This window comes from Dromiciops gliroides, chromosome 4 (genome assembly GCF_019393635.1).
Source record: "Dromiciops gliroides isolate mDroGli1 chromosome 4, mDroGli1.pri, whole genome shotgun sequence".
In the NCBI taxonomy this organism is placed as follows: domain Eukaryota; kingdom Metazoa; phylum Chordata; class Mammalia; order Microbiotheria; family Microbiotheriidae; genus Dromiciops; species Dromiciops gliroides.
Window position 1 is genome coordinate 217126874 of NC_057864.1, and position 20336 is coordinate 217147209.

At 38.7% G+C, this 20336-nt stretch overlaps 1 protein-coding gene across 4 annotated transcripts in view; it reads right to left on the reverse strand.

Moving 5' to 3' along the window:
- The window catches only part of ENDOV (endonuclease V), a 50947-nt gene that overhangs the window by 5592 nt on the left and 25019 nt on the right, over positions 1 to 20336 (reverse strand). Inside the window, exon 8 of one of the 4 annotated variants that reach the window (XM_043999308.1) lies at positions 4467 to 4987. The exons of the other annotated variants lie outside the window; for them this stretch is intronic. Coding sequence (XP_043855243.1) covers positions 4868 to 4987 — 120 coding nt within the window. The 3' untranslated portion in view covers positions 4467 to 4867. Of the gene's footprint in view, positions 1 to 4466; positions 4988 to 20336 lie in introns of those variants that run through there. 4 annotated transcript variants of the gene reach the window in all.

Genomic DNA, 20336 nt, shown 5'->3' on the forward strand with positions numbered 1-20336 from the left:
CCATGCATCTGACTCAGTTTCCCACACACACGCATACTGCACTAGCTGTCCGCAGAACCACAAGGTCTGGCAATGTTCATTTCCCTTGCTTCTCTATTCTTTATGGTAACCCCATAATTATCTCAAGTGTCATGATAAACACAATGTTGTATTTGACCTTGGCATCTGTTACCAGTTATATAAGATTCTTTAATTTCTCATAATGGCTTGAGGATAATTAGGCAGATGATGCAAAAAGTGATGAAACCAAGATATAAAACCTTTTCTTTATTAAAATCACAATTGTCTTAGCCCTGTATTAAAGAAGGGTATACCAGTATAACTTATTGATTCCTTTGCAAATAACTTAAGGAGTCATCCACTTTTGTTAGAAATTGTTATAACTGAAATTAATTTGAAAATTTTTATATTACATCTTCTCAATTTATTCTCTAGAGGGGGGATTATAGTTTAATTTGGTTATTGGCAAAGCTTTTTAAAGTTGTGTTAAGATCAATTTTGTAGGAAACCTTCCAGCCGCATGGAGAACCAGGCAATCCCCAGTGTTCCCCTGGTACCTGATTCCAAATTCCATCCACCCCTCAGAGACTTTTTACAACCATACCTGAGACTATATCCAGAATCCAGAGCTATACACAGATGACATCCCAAGAATCATCTGAGATAAGACTTTCAAAGACTTAAATGGACATTTTCCTGTTTTCCTTTTCCTATTGCATACACTATTTGTAATATCCACCTCCTAAAGGGGGCTACCCCCTTTAGTTTTTGTCAATGCATCGCTCAATTTCTTTTCTCTCTTTTCATTCTACTTATATTGTTAGTCATCATAGAACTCCTTTATAAGTATTTTGTCGTATTCATTGCTTTGTTTAAGGAAACCCAGTTTCTTAATGAAGCAGAGGGGGGATTGTGAGAAAATTATTAATAATAGGGGTTTGGGGACTTCCAGGCCCTTCCCGCCCCCCCCCCCCAAGAAACCCTGGCCTGACCTTGGTCAACTCAGAGTCAAGAAGTTACCTTATTCAAAACCACACCTACCTGAAAGCCTTGTTCTCACAAGAGGACCTGTTCTCTGGGCTCTGACAACTGCATGACTGCTCCAAACCGCCCTCAAATCCAGTGCACCAATAGATTTGAGTGATGCTAGCTTTGAATAATGTGTATGGGCGGGCTCTGCTCCTGCCCTTAGCAAGCTTGCACAGACGCTTGCTCTCTTTTGGCACAGGAACTGGGTGAGTGCAGATGCAGCCCTCTAGGGTTCCCCATTTTCTCTCTTCTCTAGGCTTTCTTATCTTTCAGAGCCATGTGTACTCTCTTTACCAATATTTAATATACTTTAATAAATGCTTAATGCCCCCAAACTGGTACAGTAGCCTCTAATTTCTAAGTAACAAATACATGATAAACCCCAGCTAATTTTCCTTACACTTGGGACACTAATAGGGCAACCACATATAGTTTTACTCACCATAATTTGGAACTCAAAGTTTTAAAAAATGGATGTTAAGGGGGCGGCTAGGTGGCACAGCGGATAAAGCACCAGTCCTGGATTCAGGAGTTCCTGAGTTCAAATCCATCCTCAAACACTTGACACTTACTAGCTGTGTGACCTTGGGCAAGTCACTTAACCCCCCATTGCCCTGCCAAAAAAAGATGTCAAAAATTGTTTTTACATGTAATTAGGGAAAAATAAGATACTAAATAAAGAAAAAAAGATGTTTACAAAAAAAATTCACTGAGGAAAAGAGCTTCAAAAACATAATAAGACAAATGGAAAAGGAGGTACAAAAATTAATTAAATAAAAGAACTCCTTTTTACAAAAGCAGAATTGGCCAAATTTTTAAAAGGTACAAAAACTCAATGAAGAAAATAATCCTTTCAAAATTAGATTTGGGTAAGTGGAAACTAATGATTCCATGAGATATCAAGAAACCATCAAACAAAGTAGAAAAGATTGAAAAAACAGAAGTGTGAAATATTTCATTGAAAAAATAACTAACCTGGAAAACAGATTAAAGAGAAATAATTTAAGAATTATTGGACTCCATGAAAGCCATGATGAAAAAAGAGCCTAGACATATTTCAGGAAATCATAAAGGAAAATTGCCCCAATATCTTAGATCCAAAGGGTAAAATAGAAATTTAAAGAATCCACTGATCACCTCCTGAAAAAGATCCCAAAATTCTAGCCAAATTCTAGAGCTTCCATGTCAAGGAAAAAAAAATATTGCAAGCAGCCAGAAAGAAAATTTTAAATATCATGGGGCCACAGACAGGATCACACAAGATTTAGCAGCTTCCATGTTAAAAGAGTGGAAAGCGTGGAATATAATATTACAGAGGGCAAAGGAGCTAGGATTACAACCAAGAATAATCTACCCAACAAAACTGACTATAAACCTTTAGGGAGAAAAATGGACATTTAATGAAACAGAGGGCTTTCAAGTGTTTCTGATGAAATGACCAGAACTGAATAGAAATTCTGATATTCAAACACAAGACTCGAGAGAAAAATAAAAAGGTAAACATGAAAGAGTAATTATAAAGGACTCAATTGAGTCAAACTGTTTATAGTCTTATATGGGAAGATGATACAGGTAATTTCTAAGAATTTTAGCATTATAAAGACAATTAGAAGGAACCTATATAGACAGTCATGAGTGTAAGTGGATTATGTTGAAATGTTCTTAAAAAATTAAGAGGTATGGGGCAGCTAGCTGGCACAGTGGATAAAGCACTGGCCTTGGATTCAGGAGGACCTGAGTTCAAATCCAGCCTCTGACACTTGACCCTTACTAGCTGTGTGGCCCTGGGCAAGTCACTTAACCCTTATTGCCCTGCAAAATAAAATAAAAAGTAAGAGGTGAGAAAGAGGTTGTACAGGGAGACAGAGGAAGGGAAAGTTAGATTCTTATGCATCAGAATTGTTCAAAGAGGGAAGACTATATACACTCAGTTGGATATGGAAATTTACTTTACCCAGTAGGGAAATAAGAAAGGAAGGAGATAAGAGAAAGAGGAAGGTGGGGGGAAAGTTAAGGTGGATTAAGGGGGCCAGTGGTTAGAAGCAAAATAGACTTCTGAGGAAGGACAGGATAAAAAGAGAGGAAGAAAAAGAAGAAAATAGGATGAAGTGAAACACAGTTAGGAATCATAACTGTGAATGTGAATTGGATGAACTAACCCATAAAACAGAAGCAGATGATAGAATGGATTAGAAACCAGAATCCAACAATATTTTGTGTACAAAAGACACACATGAAATAGAAACACATACACAGTTAAAATAAAGAGCTGGAGGAGAATCTATATATACTTCAGCTGAAGTAAAAAAGGCAGGGTTAGAAATAAAGATCTTAGACAAAGCAAAAGCAAAAACAGACCCAATTAAAAGTGATAACCAGGGAAACTATGCTAAAAAGTACCACAGATTAGCTGTGTGACCCTGGACAAGTCACTTAATGCCAATTGCCTCACACACACAAAAAAAAGTACCACAGACAATGAAGTTATATTAAAAAATATTTATAGGAAATTCCTCTCATAAAGGCCTCATTTCTCAAATATACAATGAGTATGGGACTGATTCAAATATATAAAAATAAGAGCTATTCCCCAGTTAATAAATGGTCAAAGAATAAGAATAGGCAGTTTTCATATAGTCATATGAAAAAATGCTCTAAATTACTATTGATTAGTAAAACGCAAATTAAGATAACTTTGAGGTACCACTTCATAACTATCAGAAATGACAAATGTTGAGGGGGATGACAGAATATAAATACACTAATAAACTGTTGGTGGAGTTGTGAACTGGTCCAACCATTCTGGAGAACAATGTGGAACTATGCCCAAAGGGCTATAAAACTATGCATACCCTTTGACCCAACAATGTCACCACTAGGTTTGCATCTCAAAGAGATCAAAAAAAAAGTAAAAGGGCCCATGTGTACGAAAATATTTGTAGCAGCTCTTTTTGTGAAGGCAAAGAATTGGAAATTGAGGGGATGCTCATCAATTGGGGAATGGCTAACCAAGTTATGGCATATGAATGTGATGAAGTACTATTGTGCTATAAGAAATGACCTAGAGGGTGGTTTCAGAAAAAAACATGGCAAGATGTATATGAACTGATGCAAAGTGAAATGAGAAGAACCAGGAAATATTATGCATAGTAAACAGCAAAGTTTTAATGATGGCCAACTGTGAAAGACTTGGCTAGTCTGATCCATATAATGATCCTAGACAATTCCAAAAGATTCATTATTAAAAAACGTCATCTACCCCCAGAAAGAGAATTGATAAACTATTAGTGCAAACTGAAGTATAATTTTCTTATTTTCTTTATTTTTTAGCAATATGGCTAATATGGAAATGTTTTACATGATTTCACATGTATAACTGATATCATTTTGCTTGCTTTCTCAGTAGGGAGAGGCAGGAGAGAATTTGGGACTCAGAATTTTTTTTTTTTTTTAGTTAAGCTTTTTATTTAATGTTTCAAAAAATATATTTAGTCAAACAGACCAAAGCCCATATCATCATCAGACTCCTCGAACTCTTCTTTTTTTTGCTTCCTCTTTCTTCTTCTCCTCAGCTGGGGCAGCTGTGCTAGCAGGAACAGCACCTCCAGCAGGGGCAGCACCACCAGCTGCTGGGGCAGGTCCACCAACTCCTACATTGCAGATGAGACTTGCAATGTTTACATTGTTCAGGGCCTTTGCAAATAATCCAGGCCAGAACGGTTCAACATTTATTTACACCTGCTGCTTTAATGAGGGCATTAATTTTATCCTCTGTGACCATAACCTCATCGTCCGTAAAGGATGAGAACAGAATAGATGCAAGCGAGCTCGGAGACTGTCATTTTGGGAGATGGATGAGGAGAGACTTGTCTGTAGTGGTGCTAGTCGCCGGCTGAAGTGAGGATTCACCCCAGTGCAGCCTTAGCTTCCGAAGAAGAACCGAGCACCTTACAGTCAACTGAAGAGAAAGAAATGGGACTCAGAATTTTAAAAGGGTGTTAATAATAATAATTTTTTTTAATTTAAAGGAAATGCATTTGGACTCTAGAGGCTGAGGAGAGCTTTAGCAAGTGAGGACTAAGAGAAGAAAAAAGGAAAAAAAAAAACCTAAATGCCCACCCTTTCATGAAGTCTCTCCTAATCACCACTGTTAAAATCTTCATCTCATAGGGGCAGCTAGGTGGTGCAGTGACAGAGCACTGGCCCTGGATTCAGGAGGACCTGAGTTCAAATCTGACCTCAGATATTTGACCTTACTAGCTGTGTGACCCTGGGCAAGTCACTTAACCCCAGCTGCCTCACCAAAAAAAATTTAATAATATAAAAATTAAATTAAATTAAATCTTCATCTCAGGATCTCACAGGATGTTCCATACCGCTCTAAGGTACTTATCACATAATACCATAAAATATTACAATATTGGATTCTTCCCTCATTTCAGACCATAAACTCTGCAAAATAACTTGTCAGTTAAGACTCTGTATATGTCTTACAATGCCTAGCACAAAGGAGTTACTTAATGAATGGTCTCCTCCTTCATATTACATTGATTAAGAACACTACTCACATTATATAATTTTGCTTTATATAATTATGTTTTATCTTATGTAGTGATGTTTCAAGACACATGATTTGGTCTTTGGCCAGTCTAAGTAAAATAAACTCCCAATGTGAACCTTCACAGAAATTGGTCAAATGGACTAGTTTTCTAGACCTAATCATAAAGCATATTAAGAAAAACATATTTATGTAGAAATTCTACCTCTGGTGTCTACTTGAGAAAGTTTGGGGGAAAGAGAAAATACTGGAGCCAAATAAGGAAAATAAAATTGTGAAGATAAATCTGGAGGGGTTTGAACTTGTTAAGAAGGCCAGAGATTGAATCTGGGGAAAGAGAGAATTTTGGTAATATTGAGGAAAAACTGAAGAACAATTATCAGGTCCAGATTTTACTTCTAACTTTTGTGAGGAAAAGGTTGCAAGAGATGCAAGCACATAAGCTAAATAAGGAAGAAAAATAAATCACGAAGATAATTTGTTTTTGTTTTTGTTTTTGTTTTTTTAGTGAGGTAATTGGGGTTAAGTGACTTGCCCAGGGTCACACAGCTAGTAAGTGTCAAGTGTCTGAGGCAGAATTTGAACTCAGGTACTCCTGACTCCAGGGCCAGATGCTCTATCCACTGCGCCACCTAGCTGCCCCACGAAGATAATTTTTGAAGTGTAGATTTGTGAAAACCAAAGATTGAATTTGGGAAATGAGAAATTTGGGAAACTTGAGGAAATAAACTGAAGAAATAAAATTGAGCTTAAGGAGAGGAAAGGTTCAATCTCAGACGAAGATTATGGAGAAAGAACCTGATGAGAAGCACTCAAAGAGAAGGAAAAAGAGGTCATTGGCTTGGCAGGCAAGGTAAGGCAAGTAAAGTAAATAAAACAAATTGGTGAAGTGGTAGGTAAACCAAATAGGTGAAACAAATAAAAGGTGAGTGAGAAGAGGGAAAGGAAATAGGTTGTTAACTAAAAGTTCTTGCTGAGACCAACAAAAGAAACTGGATACAGATTTCAAGCTGCTAAGATGTGATAAAAGGTTTGAAAAGTCTAAAGGAAGTGCTTAGGGGATAAAGTGTGATCAGCCAAAAGTAGTTCAAAAAACAAGACTGAGAATCTCAATCAGTATAAAGAGTAGTCAGTTTTTCTGACTTGCTTGAATATAAGATGCTTATATTTTTGTTATAGCCAAGCAAGGATAGGCTGGTATCTCTTCTAGAAGAAGGACTTGATGAATACCTCTTTACATTCCAAGTTATCAGAAACAATGAAGTGCTCCTGAAAAAACCTGAAATTTGAGTTTCAATTGGGGAAGGGACGGGGAAAGGCTCTTAATTGGCAAAAGGGAAATTACTCTTTTCAAAAAGGGTAGACTAGAAGAATGTTATACAGAGAAGGAAGGGAAAGAAAAAGACAACTGTACACTTTGGGCTAAAAAACAAATCTGAGGATCTTCCTAAAAAGGAGGGAGCTGTTTCAAGGGAAAAATTACCATCTGTCCTTCAAAGAATGACAAAACAGAGTCACAGAAACACCAGGTGAGAAATCATCCAGTGAGGGTTAAAAAAAGTGTTGTGACAGTTAGCAACCCCTTTATCAGGCAGCTACTTGTCAACCTGATTAAGAGAGGAGTCTGTTGTCTTTCTCAGGCATGTATCCAAGACACAACACAGATCCACCAAAGTCCTGTCAAAATAAGTGACTATGAAAAAAAAAAAGTGACTATGCTCTACTTGTGGTGATTTATGTAGGCACAGATGATAGTGCCATAAGGAATTAAGGAAGTATTACCAGAGATTATGAAGTCTTGGGGAGCAGGTTGTGTTTTGCTCATTGTTTCTCACTGAAAACAAGTGAAGTACAAGAGAAAAGTTGATGTGAGAAGTGAAGACTTAACCAAGATGAAGGTCTCCAACAAGGGATTTGAATTTCTGGGTCATGGCTTAAAGTACAAGAATGACAGGCTCCTGGCCAGGAATGGAGTGCACATCACAAAGGCTGATAGGGATATAGTTGTCTGTGGTTTTATAAATCTAATCACAAGACTTTTAAAATAAAAGGTATACATAAAGGAGAAAACTACTCCAGAACACCATAAAGAAATAGATACAACAAAGGATGAAAAATAGAAATCAGACAACCAGAAGTTCACAGGAAACAAATATAAGAAAGTGTTATGGGAGTATTATGGGCCCCGGTTACCCCAGAAGTTGTCTGGGGAGGTCAAGGATTTTTTTCCTTGAAACCCCAGGAGTTTTTCCCCTGAGATCAAGGAAGCTTCTCCTTGAGCTCAACCAAAGGACAGACACACACACCCAAAAGAGACATGCAGCACCAGATCAAACTGAGCAAGTTGGAGGACCACCACCCTGCATTCCAGTCCTCCTCACCACCTCAATGAGGTAATCCTGTTAGGCATGGCTGCACCAGGAAAGGACAAAGAAACTGCCTACCAGCAGACTACTTGGACCCACCAGGATGGAGTTAACACCCATCACCAGACTGCCCAGGACCCATCATTAAACTACCCCAATGCACCACCAGACTACTTCCAACCCATCACCCAATAAGGGACATTTTACCCGTGCCATCTTAGCCCTATAAAAGGGCACTCCCCAAGCTAGTCGGGGAGGAAAGTGTTTTTTTAAACCTTCCGGCCAGTTTCTCTTGTACCCCAATAAACCTGTTCTTTTATTCCTAAATAGGACTTGTGTGACAGTATAATTCTTTACAGAGAAATCCTAAGGACCCATGTGCTTTCTCCCACATATCAAAAGGAAACAGTAGTTAAAAGCTACAGCCTTGAATATTTATATACAAATTCTCAAAGGTTAGGCAACAAGCAAAAGGAAATAAAAGCACAAATGCAAGGAGACAAATTTTATTTCATAGGAATTTATGAGACTTAGGGAAGTAAAACACATGATTGGAATGTAGTTCTAGAGGAGTATACTTTGTTCAAAATAAACAGGTGAAATTAAAGGAGTGAGAGGTGGTGGTAGCACTGTATATTAAGAAGCTTTACTTTTTTTTTTTGGTGGGGCAATGAGGGTTAAAGTGACTTGCCCAGGGCCACACAGCTAGTAAGTGTCAAGTATCTGAGGCCGAATTTGAACTCAGGTACTCCTGAATCCAGGGCTGGTGCTTTATCTACTGCGTCACCTAGCTGCCCCAGAAGCTTTACTTCTTTTTTTTTTTATATAGGAAATTTTGTTATTTTATTTTATTTTTTTAGTGAGGCAATTGGGGTTAAGTGACTTGCTCAGGGTCACAAAGCTAGTAAGTATTAAGTGTCTGAGGCCGGATTTGAACTCAGGTACTCCTGACTCCAGGGCCAGTGCTCTATCCACTGCGCCATCTAGCTGCCCCGAAGCTTTACTTCTTTTTTTTTCTTTTTTTCTTTTTTTTTTGCGGGGCAATGGGGGTTAAGTGACTTGCCCAGGGTCACACAGCTAGTAAGTGTCAAGTGTCTAAGGCCGGATTTGAACTCAGGAGTAAATAATTATTAAAAATGAATTTCTGGGGCAGCTAGGTGGTGCAGTGGATAGAGCACCGGCCCTGGAGTCAAGAGGACCTGAGTTCAAGTTCAGCCTCAGACACTTGACACTTACTAGCTGTGTGACCCTGGGCAAGTCACTTAACCCCAAATGCCTCACTTAAAAAAAAAAATAAGATTTCTAGGAGAAACCCAGACATTAGTTTTTGCTACTTTCTTTCCCTCTCACCAGAAACCTGCCTGGTTTCTGCAGACTGATTCTTCTGATTAGCTTGGGGAAGTACACCTAGATGGTTGCAATTTGATCTCTAGACCACCCCCCAAGTCATGTCAATCAATGGAACTGAATGATGCTAACCAATTAGCTTAGACCAATGTATAGAGACCCGCCTCTTCCAAAAAGAAAATAAAAAGATTGAGCCACAAGGGACTTGATTACTCGCCCTCTCCCTCTCTCCTCTCCCCTCTCCCCTCTTCTCTCTCCCACTCTCTTTCTTCTTCCTCTGACTCTCTTTTACTCTCCACTCGTCCTCTTCTTGACTTCTTGGCTCAATATGCTGGGTATGTAACTGTTTAGGCCTGTAAGCCTGTGACTAGTGGGGAAGTCAGGGAGACACACAGTCAACACTGTAATAGTATGTGATATTAATTAAAAATAAATGCTATGGGGCAGCTAGGTGGAGCAGTGGATGGAGCACCGGCCCTGGAGTCAGGAGTACCTGAGTTCAAATCCGGCCTCAGACACTTAACACTTACTACCTGTGTGACCCTGGGCAAGTCACTTAACCCCCATTGCCCCCGCAAAAAAATAAATAAATAAATAAATAAAATAAAAAAATAAGCTTACTGCCAAAACTGGTGCAATGGCCATTAATATATAATTTAGTTATATTTTAGAAAACCCAGCTTAGCCCCTCAATAATTTAAATAACACAGAGTTCAGGAAATGGATCATAAGCCTGAACAGACATGATATAGTAGTGATAGGAGACTTCAATTATCTTGATTATCTGAATCTTATTTTCACTAATGGAGAAGAAATAATTGCTGAGATAGAAACAACAAGATATTTGAGGGGAAAGAGGATAGAGTGGCCACTCTATCCTAACACTTCATATTAGAAAATTGGGTATAGTCTGATATGTACCCTAGATATGTGGCAATATCAGATATTGTACTTTTCAGATGGACAGGAAGGATTCCATGAACTAAAATGCTATCGAGAAAGTTAAAACAGAGAAATGGGAAACTCTCATGAATGATGTTTTAAAGATACAAAGGGAAACTATTTTAGTGAGTGGGAATTGAAAAGATTAATATGGATATACAAACAACTTAGATTTTTTAAAAGCTGTGTAACAAAGATAGAAGAAAGGGTATATAATAAAAGCCAAATATAAAAGTGTAACACAGTCCTATAAAAAGTATTTGCAGTTTGGGGGCAGTTAGGTGGTGCAGTGGATAAAGCACTGGCCCTGGATTCAGAAGGACCTGATTTCAAATTCAACCTCTGACACTTGATACTTATTAGCTGTGTGACCCTGAGCAAGTCACTTAACCCTCATTGCCCAGCAAAAAAACAAAAACAAAAAGTATTTGCAGTGCTAATGCTCAAAATGAGCTGAGGCTTATGAATAAAACAAGGGACAAAAATATTATTATTATTTTGCTGGGCAATGAGAGTTAAGTGACTTGCCCAGGGTCACACAGCTAGTAAATGTTAAGTGTCTGAGGCTGGATTTGAACTCAGGTCCTCCTGATTCCAGGGCAGGTGCTTTATCCACTGCACCACCCAGCTGCCCCCCAAATAATTATTTTTTAACTATAGCAATCAATTAATAAATAAACATTCACTAAGTGCCTACTATGTTTCAGGCACTGTGCTAAGCACTGGGAACACACACACACACAGAGGTAAAAGAGTCCTAATATCAATGAGCTCAGAATCTAATGGATTAATTAGCTTAGTTCATTAATCTAACAGTTTAACAGATTATATCTATATTTGGAAAAAGAGGAAGATTAAAAAGTGCTCCTGCTTGAGGTAGATGGGACAAAAATAATTGACAACAGAAAGTAAAACCATTCAATTATTGTTTTGCTTCTCTTTTTTCTGCCAAGGAAAATGAGCTTTGTATTGGAAATGAAAAAAACAAAAATGAGAACTGAAACCTGAAGATAATGAGATATTAAGAAAGCACCAAAAAGAACAGCTGCCCCTAGGGGCAGCTAGGTGGCGCAGTGGATAGAGTACTGGCCCTGGATTCAGGAGGACCTGAGTTCAAATCCAGCCTCAGACACTTGAAACTTACCAGCTGTGTGACCCTGGGAAAGTCACTTAATCCCCATTGCCCTGCAAAAAAAATAAAATAAAATAAAAAGAACAGCTGCCCCTGATGAATTCAAGTCACCTGGTCCAAATGTGCCTTGGTACTGAAAGAGCTGGTTGTGAGTACTGAGACACTGTCAGTAAAATTTTGAAAAAGTGTAAGAAATACAGAAGACTGGAAAAGGGCAAATGTTATCCCAATTTCCCTAAAAGGGAAGAAAGGAATCTGGAAGCTATACTCCAGTAAGATGACTTTGATTCCTAAGAAAAATCTAAAAGAGATGCCTGAAATAATCAAAATGATTCCACGTCTTTTTAAAATTGATTCTATTTACAGTTAGTTGATTTTGTCATGTAACTGCCTAAGTCATGATTCTATGTCCCTGAACTTAGTTCAGAAATTTGGCTGTATGGCAATGAGGTCCATTTAGAAATCCAGTTCTCTTGTTAATCACTGTTCTACTGTTGCGTCAAGAAAATCTGTTACCCTTGAAGGATGTCTGCTCTGTTAATCTGAAAAAGTCTGGTCCGATATCTCTAACCTTGCAGGTAGACTCAAACAATGAAAACTTTTAGTCACAAGAGGAAAAGAGGGAGTTGTTGCTAGCCATCATTTCCAATTTCTAGGTTTCTAATTCAGATTCCAATTTGTAACGATTGGAATGACGCCACCTACTGGAGACTTACTGTAGAAAAGCTCCACCATGAAGTGAAGGTCTTTGAGGGCAAGACCAGGAGTCTTTTCTTTGGTGTCAGGAAGTGACATTTGCTGGTGGGAGGAAGAAGGGGGGAGCCTGGCGCTCTGATTGGGTTTTTTTTCCTGAGGACGCTGGTGGAGAAGGGAGCGAGAAATGCCCTCTCCCTTTCATAGATAGGAGTCTAGCCCTTTCTCTCTCTCTTTACCAAATTCTTATTCTCCTTAATAAATGCTTAAAAGTCTAACTCTTGCTAAAGCTTATAATTTTTTGGCGACCACTCATTAGATATTTTAGATAGTTTAGCTAGAATTTTAGCCCTTAACAGATGGCTGACCACAAAGAGGAAAGCTGAACCTCACTCTTCTGATCTTCAGGTTGGGTAAGAAATTTCCCCTACCCTGTCCCTTTAAACTGCTAAGTACTGGATGTTGTTTCCCTTTAAATTTTCAAATGGATTTTTTCAACTCCCTAATTACCCTATTTTTTATTTTAGTCTGCTTAACCAGACAAATGGGAGATAAGATCATGTTAATGCTTTGTTTTTGTGGATTTTTTATTTTTATTAGAAGAAACAGCAAGGTGCTCACACAAGAGAATATCTCCCCCTCTCCCAGCCATGCTTTTTCAGAGAAACCTCTCACTCCTGCATTTTTTTCAAATTCCAATGCTGAGAGATTCTCTAATTTTGCATGCCTGGAAGCAATGACCCAACCTCTAGAAGCAGTGGAGGAAGTGGGGGAAGGGGAATTCAGGCCTGAGTTCACAATCAAGTCTGATTCAAATTGCCCTGGTCCCTCCCCTCCTCTCCAGACTCCACCTTCTACTCCTCCCATGGTCAAGCCCATTGCTTCCTCTGCCTGGGAAGTCCAGAGATCTAATGCCCATGCACAGCTTTCTCTACCTGCATTTGCAGCTACAGGTTCAGTCCTTCCCCAGCCAGGCTGTGCTTCTGAGACAACCTTAGAAAGCCCTTTAAGTTCCAGATATGCTCGTTTTGTTCATAATTTTGCTAATCTGCTTTTGTCTTTAATTAGTAACCTTCTAAAGCATTTGTATTATGAAAGGACCAACAGACAATATAGAGAGGTTAAAGAAGAAAAACTGAGCCAGGAGCTTAAGTCCAGCTGAATAAGAATGACAATCGTAGTTCAAGACTCTGCTTTTTTTGCCATGGAAGCATACATATTTTACAGAAATGTAGAAGTAAACAGCAAGGTATTGATATGAGTATTAGGGATTTTAGATATTGGAATCAAAAGTGTTCTAACCTTACTCGGAGTATTAATGTCAGTTCAGAGGTTACATAGGATTTCTATATGCTATTACATATATATTTTGAAATTAATGGTATGGGTTTATTTTCATGCTTTTGAGATTGTGTTTTATACTTAGTTTTTAAAACAAGGAGAATATTTGTAAAGCTTTTATAGTCATGTGATCAAGTTTATATTTTATAATACTCTTATTAAGTTCATATTCATTTAGATTTCCCTAGTTTGAATTTCATTGTCTTTTATTGTTCCATGTGTGTTTTCTTCTATTCATTCATCTATCTAATTTTGAAACATTGCAAGATGGTTTTGATTTCATAATACAATGTTAATTCTAGGAGTATTGTGCTCCCATATTCTGAGTTGTTTGTTTTTGTTATTTTTTTCTCTCAACTGATTATTTGATCAAACTCTTTAAAGCATTTCCCTGGCAAATTGGTTGCCATAGCAAGTGTAAATTTATTCTAGAAGTATTATTTTTGATAAGCATATTTTAAAAAAAGAGGGGAACATTTGTAAAAGTTTTCTTTATTTAAAAAAAAAAGTTTTCTTTGAGATTGTGTTGTGCTTTAACTTGTATTTAAATGTGTTCCGATTTTTCACAAAAGTAATTGTATACTTAGTAAAAAAAAAGGCATTATTTGAAATCGTTGCATAATTGTATATTATATTCTGAGTTAAGATGTATGTAGTCACATTTTTTGCAATCATTTATTATCCTCAATTTTTAAATCCATATGAGACTTGGATTATGGGAACTTATCATTTAAGACATTAATTGCCTTTATTCTGAGTTATCAGATGCCAGTTGGCCAAGATGCCATCCAATCCCAAAAGGAATACATGCAAAGAGCAGACATTGAACTGTTACATGAGGGGAGACATGCATGAAGTCAAGGTATGGCCGAGGGAACGGCTTTTGACAAATGTTGAGGTTGGATTCTCTTGGTTTAATATTTTATTTTATTTTTCCCCCACAATATTGTACAGATGGCTGGAAGTATTCATCCCACCCATCTCATTCTTCACCTGGCTTCTAGGCCCCCTCCTATATGCCTGATGCCATGGACATCTCAATCCCATGCATCTGATTAAGTCTGACTCAGTTTCCTCCAATATGTTCAGTGGCATGGACATATATTCCACCCACCTATTTTAGGCCTGGCATACTTCATGGGCAGTATACATTGCTCAAGTGTAGGAATGTTCATATCCCATCATTTCTCTGTTCTTTTATGGTAACCCCCATAATTACCTCAGGTGTCATGATAAATACACTGTTGAATTTGGCCTTGACATCTGTTACAAATTATATTAGATTTTTTAATTTCTCATAATGGCATGAGGATAATTAGGCAGATGATGCAAAAAGTGATTAAACAAAGATAAAAATTATTTTTAGAAATTAATATCGCAGCAATTGTCTTCTCAATTTACCCTCCATAAGGGGGGACTACAGTAATATTAATTTTAAAGAATGCTTCCATTTTTGTTTTATGATATGTTTCATGTGTAACAACTAAGATTCTGTATTCCCTTAGACATGTTTTTGAGAACTTTCATTGTTTGATTTGATTATTGGCAAAGCTATTTTAAAGTTGTGTTAAGCTCAATTTTGTTAGAAATTTTCCTGGCTGATTACCAGCATCCACACATCAACCCCTGAAAAGACTTCATTCCACGACTACACCTAGAGGACACCTAAGAAAAGACTTTCAGAGACTTTAAATGAACAGTTTTGTTGTTGTTGTTGTTGTTGTTGTTGTTGTTGTTGTTTCTCTTTTCTCTTTCTGTTACAATATACACCATCTGTAACATGTACTCTCTGCAGAGGCCCTCCCTTTGCAACACCAATGTCAAAGCTTCAGTTCATGAGGACAAAAAATTGCCCCTCTGGACAAAACTTTCCTCTCTTCCTTTTCTATATTGTTATTAACAAATTGTTGGTTAGCATAGGCTATTATATTCTATTATCTTTGACCGTTTCATCAAGGAAACGCCCCGTTTCTTGAGGAAACAAAGGGGGGACTGTAATGATTGGAATGCCGCCACCTACTGGAGACTTACTATAGGAAAGTTCTGCCATGAAGTGAAGGAGTCTTTTCTTTGGTATCAAGAAGTGACGTTTGCTGGTGGGAGGAAGAAGGGGGGAGCTTGGCGCTCTGACTGGGGCTTTTTCCTCAGGACGTTGGTGGAGAAGGGAGCGAGAAATGTCCTTTTCCTTTCATAGATAGGAATCTAGCCCTTTCTCTCTCTCTTTACCAAATTCTTATTCTCCTTAATAAATGCTTAAAAGTCTAACTCTTGCTAAAGCTTATAATTTATTGGCGACCACTCCTTAGATATTTTAGATAGTTTAGCTAGAATTTTAGCCCTTAACAGTTGGGAAGGTCTACTTCTTCCCTGTGGTGACTGCATCTCTACAATTTGCTTTATGATCCTCCCTTGGCTAGGGTCCTCAGGCACTCAGCTCTAGGACCCCATACCTATAGTAGTCCTCCTGCAACTCGTGTGAAGACAAGGATTTGACCTTGATATAGACCATTTCCTCTGTTTTCTCTGCTGTTGCCATGTATCACTTAATCAAACTAAATTGTCTCAGGTACAAAAATTCCTAGGTATGGTTCTGGATAGCCTCCCTAAGCCCTTAGAGGTCAGTTTAATGGGGAAGCTTTATACTCTAGTCCAGAGCAACTATGGTAAAGCGAAAATGGTTCTAAATCATGCTACATCAGATCTGAAGAGCCCTTGGTGAAAGTGAGGGTAAGAACTGGTCTAATCTGGGACTAAAGGGTTTAGGTCACCTCTTTAAAGATGTGTGCTTTCCTTCCTCCTAGTTCCCTAGTCTTGGTTCTAAAGACTCTCTACTAAATAAGTCTATAAGATTCTAAGCTTTGATTGTACTTAGAACAATTTAGGGACTGCATGATTAATTGACAGGGTAGCTAACAGAAGTGTGGTAAATCCCCCAAGACTAGATTTATTTTCAGAGGGTAAGAGAGAAAAAATGGAGTTTAGAGGAGAGGGATATGGAAAGGTAGAATGGAAGACTGGATCTTATTCAGACTTTTTGAAATGGAAAGGGTAAAGGGGCAGATAGGCATCTTTGCAAGATTCAAGTCATTATACAACAGGGACAAGCATTTCCCATTACACCTCTCTCTTTTATAAGACAGAAACAATTAAGTAGCGCAAAAGACAGATACAGTCTCCAGTTCTTTTCCCTTTCCACAGTGCAGATCAAGAGGCTACCAATGAGGGGTAATAAGAAAGGAGAGGTCCAGATTTGTTTTGAGACTTGATGGGGACAGCTAGCAGAGGCTTGATTGGGGCAATGGAAAGTTAGAGAGAAAATTAAAGTTTTTTCCCTGTCTTTCCTTCCTGCTTCTCAAAAAAAATAAAATATTACAAAACAAACCCCCCAAACTCCCAAGCTTTCATCACTTTGGAGCAGGTTTGTTAAGAGTAAAGGGAAATGGATCATGTCAAGAATAAAGGGAAGAGGGGGCAGCTAGGTGGCACAGTGGATAAAGCAGTGATCCTGGATTCAGGAGGACCTGAGTCCAAATCCAGCCTCAGACACTTGACACTTACTAGCTGTGTGACCCTGGGCAAGTCACTTAAGCCTGCAAAAAAACAAAACAAAACAAAACAAAAAAAGAGTAAAGGGAAGAAAAATACAAAACATAGTCTATCATGTCCATTTTACTCTACACAGAATTATCTCCTTTTGAAGGTGGAACTTGATCATGTTAACTTTTTTTTTTGGAATGGAATGGAGTTGAGAACAAAAGGGGTTAAAATTTGGGACCAGGGGCAGCTAGGTGGCGCAGTGGATAGAGCACCAGCCCTGGAGTCAGGAGTACCTGGGTTCAAATCCGGCCTCAGACACTTAACACTTACTAGCTGTGTGACCCTGGGCAAGTCACTTAACCCCAATTGCCTCACTAAAAAAAAACAAAACAAAACAAAACAAAAAAGTTGGGACCTAAGTATTAATTTGTCATCACACTCTAACTTTGCAAATAAATGCAGTCTCCCAAGGGCAAGGACTCTGTATCCTATATGCTTTACCTCCCACTCTAAAGCTCCTAAAATAGAACAGAAATCATATGGACTCTTACTTAATGAGTAGCTGAGTTTCCCTTTCCCCTTGAAACAAGATACTTAAAACATTTTGCAGAATCTCAATCTACCTCGAAAGCAGGAATCATGCTTTCAAAGGATGGGTGACCTGAGCCTCAGAAAGAAGAGTCTTATTCAACTTCATACAGCAAATCATTGGCAAAAGAGAAACTAGAATCCCTGAATCCAAACGCTTAGACCACACTTTCCTATGGCCCTAAGTTGGTCATACAAAATAGAGAGTAGAGGGGCAGCTAGGTGGCGCAGTGGATAAAGCACTGGCCTTGGATTCAGGAGGACCTGAGTTCAAATCCAGCCTCAGACACTTGACACTAGCTGTGTGACCTTGGGCAAGTCACTTAGCCCTCATTGCCCCCAAAAAACAAAAACAAAATGGAGAGTAGGGGGCAGCTAGGTGACGAAGTGGATAAAGCACTGGCCCTGGATTCAGGAGGACCTGAGTTCAAATCTGGCCTCAGACACTTGACATTTACTAGCTGTGTGACCCTGGGAAAGTCACTTAACTCTCATTGCCCTGCACAAAAAAAAACAAAATGGAGAGCAGGCCCCTGGAAAAGTTAGGTATAACTAACTAAAGGCAGTTACAGTTAACACCAGCAAGAATTTAGGCAACAATGACATCATTGTTTTTAGACTAATGAAACCAATGGTGGAATGGCAAAAGTATTTAGTACTGGGCATAAAATGGGTGTGGGTAGGTGGGGAAAATAAGGAGTGGTAGAGGAAGATGGGGTAAGGGAGGGGTAGAGGGAAATGGGAGAATGGCAAAGAATGGAAAGTCTATAGGTAAAGAGAATAATGACACTGCAAGGGAAGAAAGAAAAGTTGAGTGAATCGAGATGAGGGTGAGTATGGTTACAGGCAGGAAGATGTTGACAAAGCGAGCTTTGTGAGGTGTTTAGATACCTGGAACTCTCACCCCTAAATTCCTCCAGTTTGGATGAGATACAGCACGGACTGGAGGAAGCCTGAACTGCTCGCAAGAGCACATAACTGGACTTAAGCTCCTGGCTCAGTTTTCAGGCCCAAAACCCAGTGCTCTTTACACTACCTCTGGCTCCCCAACTCATTCATTGCTCAAAGCACTGAAGATCCTGACAGTGAGCTGGTACTGCCACCTGGAGGATGATTCTCACAGTAGCAGCCTGCAGGAAGGAAAAGCCCACAGCTTCAATAGAGCTCCCAGAGCAGTGGGAAAAAAAAATAATCAGGATTTTAACTTCTGTTGGTATTATTGCCTTGTGTTATAGCTTAGACTGAATGTGTCTATGCAGAATCCAACAATAGATTTTTCCATGCAGGGTCTTCATACATTACTTAGAAGTCAAAGAAAATCGGTAAGGGAAAAGAACAGGGATTAAAAGGATTTCTATGCATTTTGCTTTTAAATGAACAACATATAAATCACATGAAAATCATTATGATAAGCAAATAAACACTAATCCAAGGGCTCAGGCCCCAAGCAATAGGAAATTAAGAGCAAATCATGGTCTATTAGGGACAATGAAATGACTAGGAATTTCTATACCCTCTGAAAGCAAGATAACCTGTGCCTAGACATGTGTGTATAGTGGGGTCAAACAATAAGGCAAACCCACAGTTAAGAATGTGCTATGGGTGATGACTTAGTTGGAAGCCAAATTGTAAAGGACTGAAGAATGAGAAAAAGTGAAGGTAAAATTTGTAGATAGCCTTGAGGGCATGGTAAGGTCAACTGAATCTTTTCTTTAAGTTCTTCAGCATATTTTTAGGCAGCAGGGAACAAACCAGTTTACAGGGAGAGAGTGAAGATTACTGAGAGAAGAGGATGATAATGGGGACACTCTATTAAGAGAAGGCAACAGGGACCTACAGTTAACATGGGAATGTGGGCCTTGGGGAAAACAGCCACCTTTTCGTCAGAGACTAAAATAAAGGAGGGGAATAATGTCAGATGCTTTTGCGATGTAGAGAAGGGGTCTGGAGACATTGCATGTCCAATGGCCTCACTTTTATCTTTTCTTGGTAAAATATAAGGAAAGGTACTCAGCTGACAGGCCATGGAGTGTTGTGGGAGGCTTGGGGAAAGAAGAGAAGATGTGGAACAGCCTCTTCAGGGAATTCAACAGACAATCAACTAAGGCTTTAATTCTTTTTTTCTTTGAGGCAATTAGGGTTAAGTGACTTGCCTAGGGTTACACAGCTAGTAAATATCAAGTGTCTGAGGCCGGATTTGAACTCAGGTCCTCCGGACTCCAGGGCCCGTGCTTTATTCACTGGGCCACCTAGCTGCCCCTGATCAATGGCTGTCCCTCATTCCTGGAACTCTCTCCCTCCTCATTTCTGCTTCCTGGCTTTCTCTAAGTGTCTGCTAAAGTCTTACCCTCTGCAAGAAGTCTTTCCAGATCTTCCTTATGCTAGTGCCTTCACTCTGAGATTAGCTCCAATTTATCTGATAGATAGGTAGATAGATAGATAGATAGATAGATAGATAGATAGATAGATAGATAGATAGGGATAGATACAGACAGATATATCTATATAGATATATATGTATATACCTTAACAAAGAGATATAGATATAGTGCTTGTAGAGTTGTTTATATGTTTTCCCCCGTTAGATTGTGAGCTCCGTGAGAACAGACTGTCTTTTGCCTTTCTTTGTATTCCCACGGTTTAACACAGTATCTGGCACATTTTGTTGTTGTTCAGTTGTTTCAGTTATGTCCAACTCTTTGTGACCTCATTTGGGGTTTTCTTTGGCAAAGATACTGGAGGTGTTTGCCATTTCCTTCTTCAGCTCATTTTTACAGATGAGGAAACTGAGGCAAACAGAGTT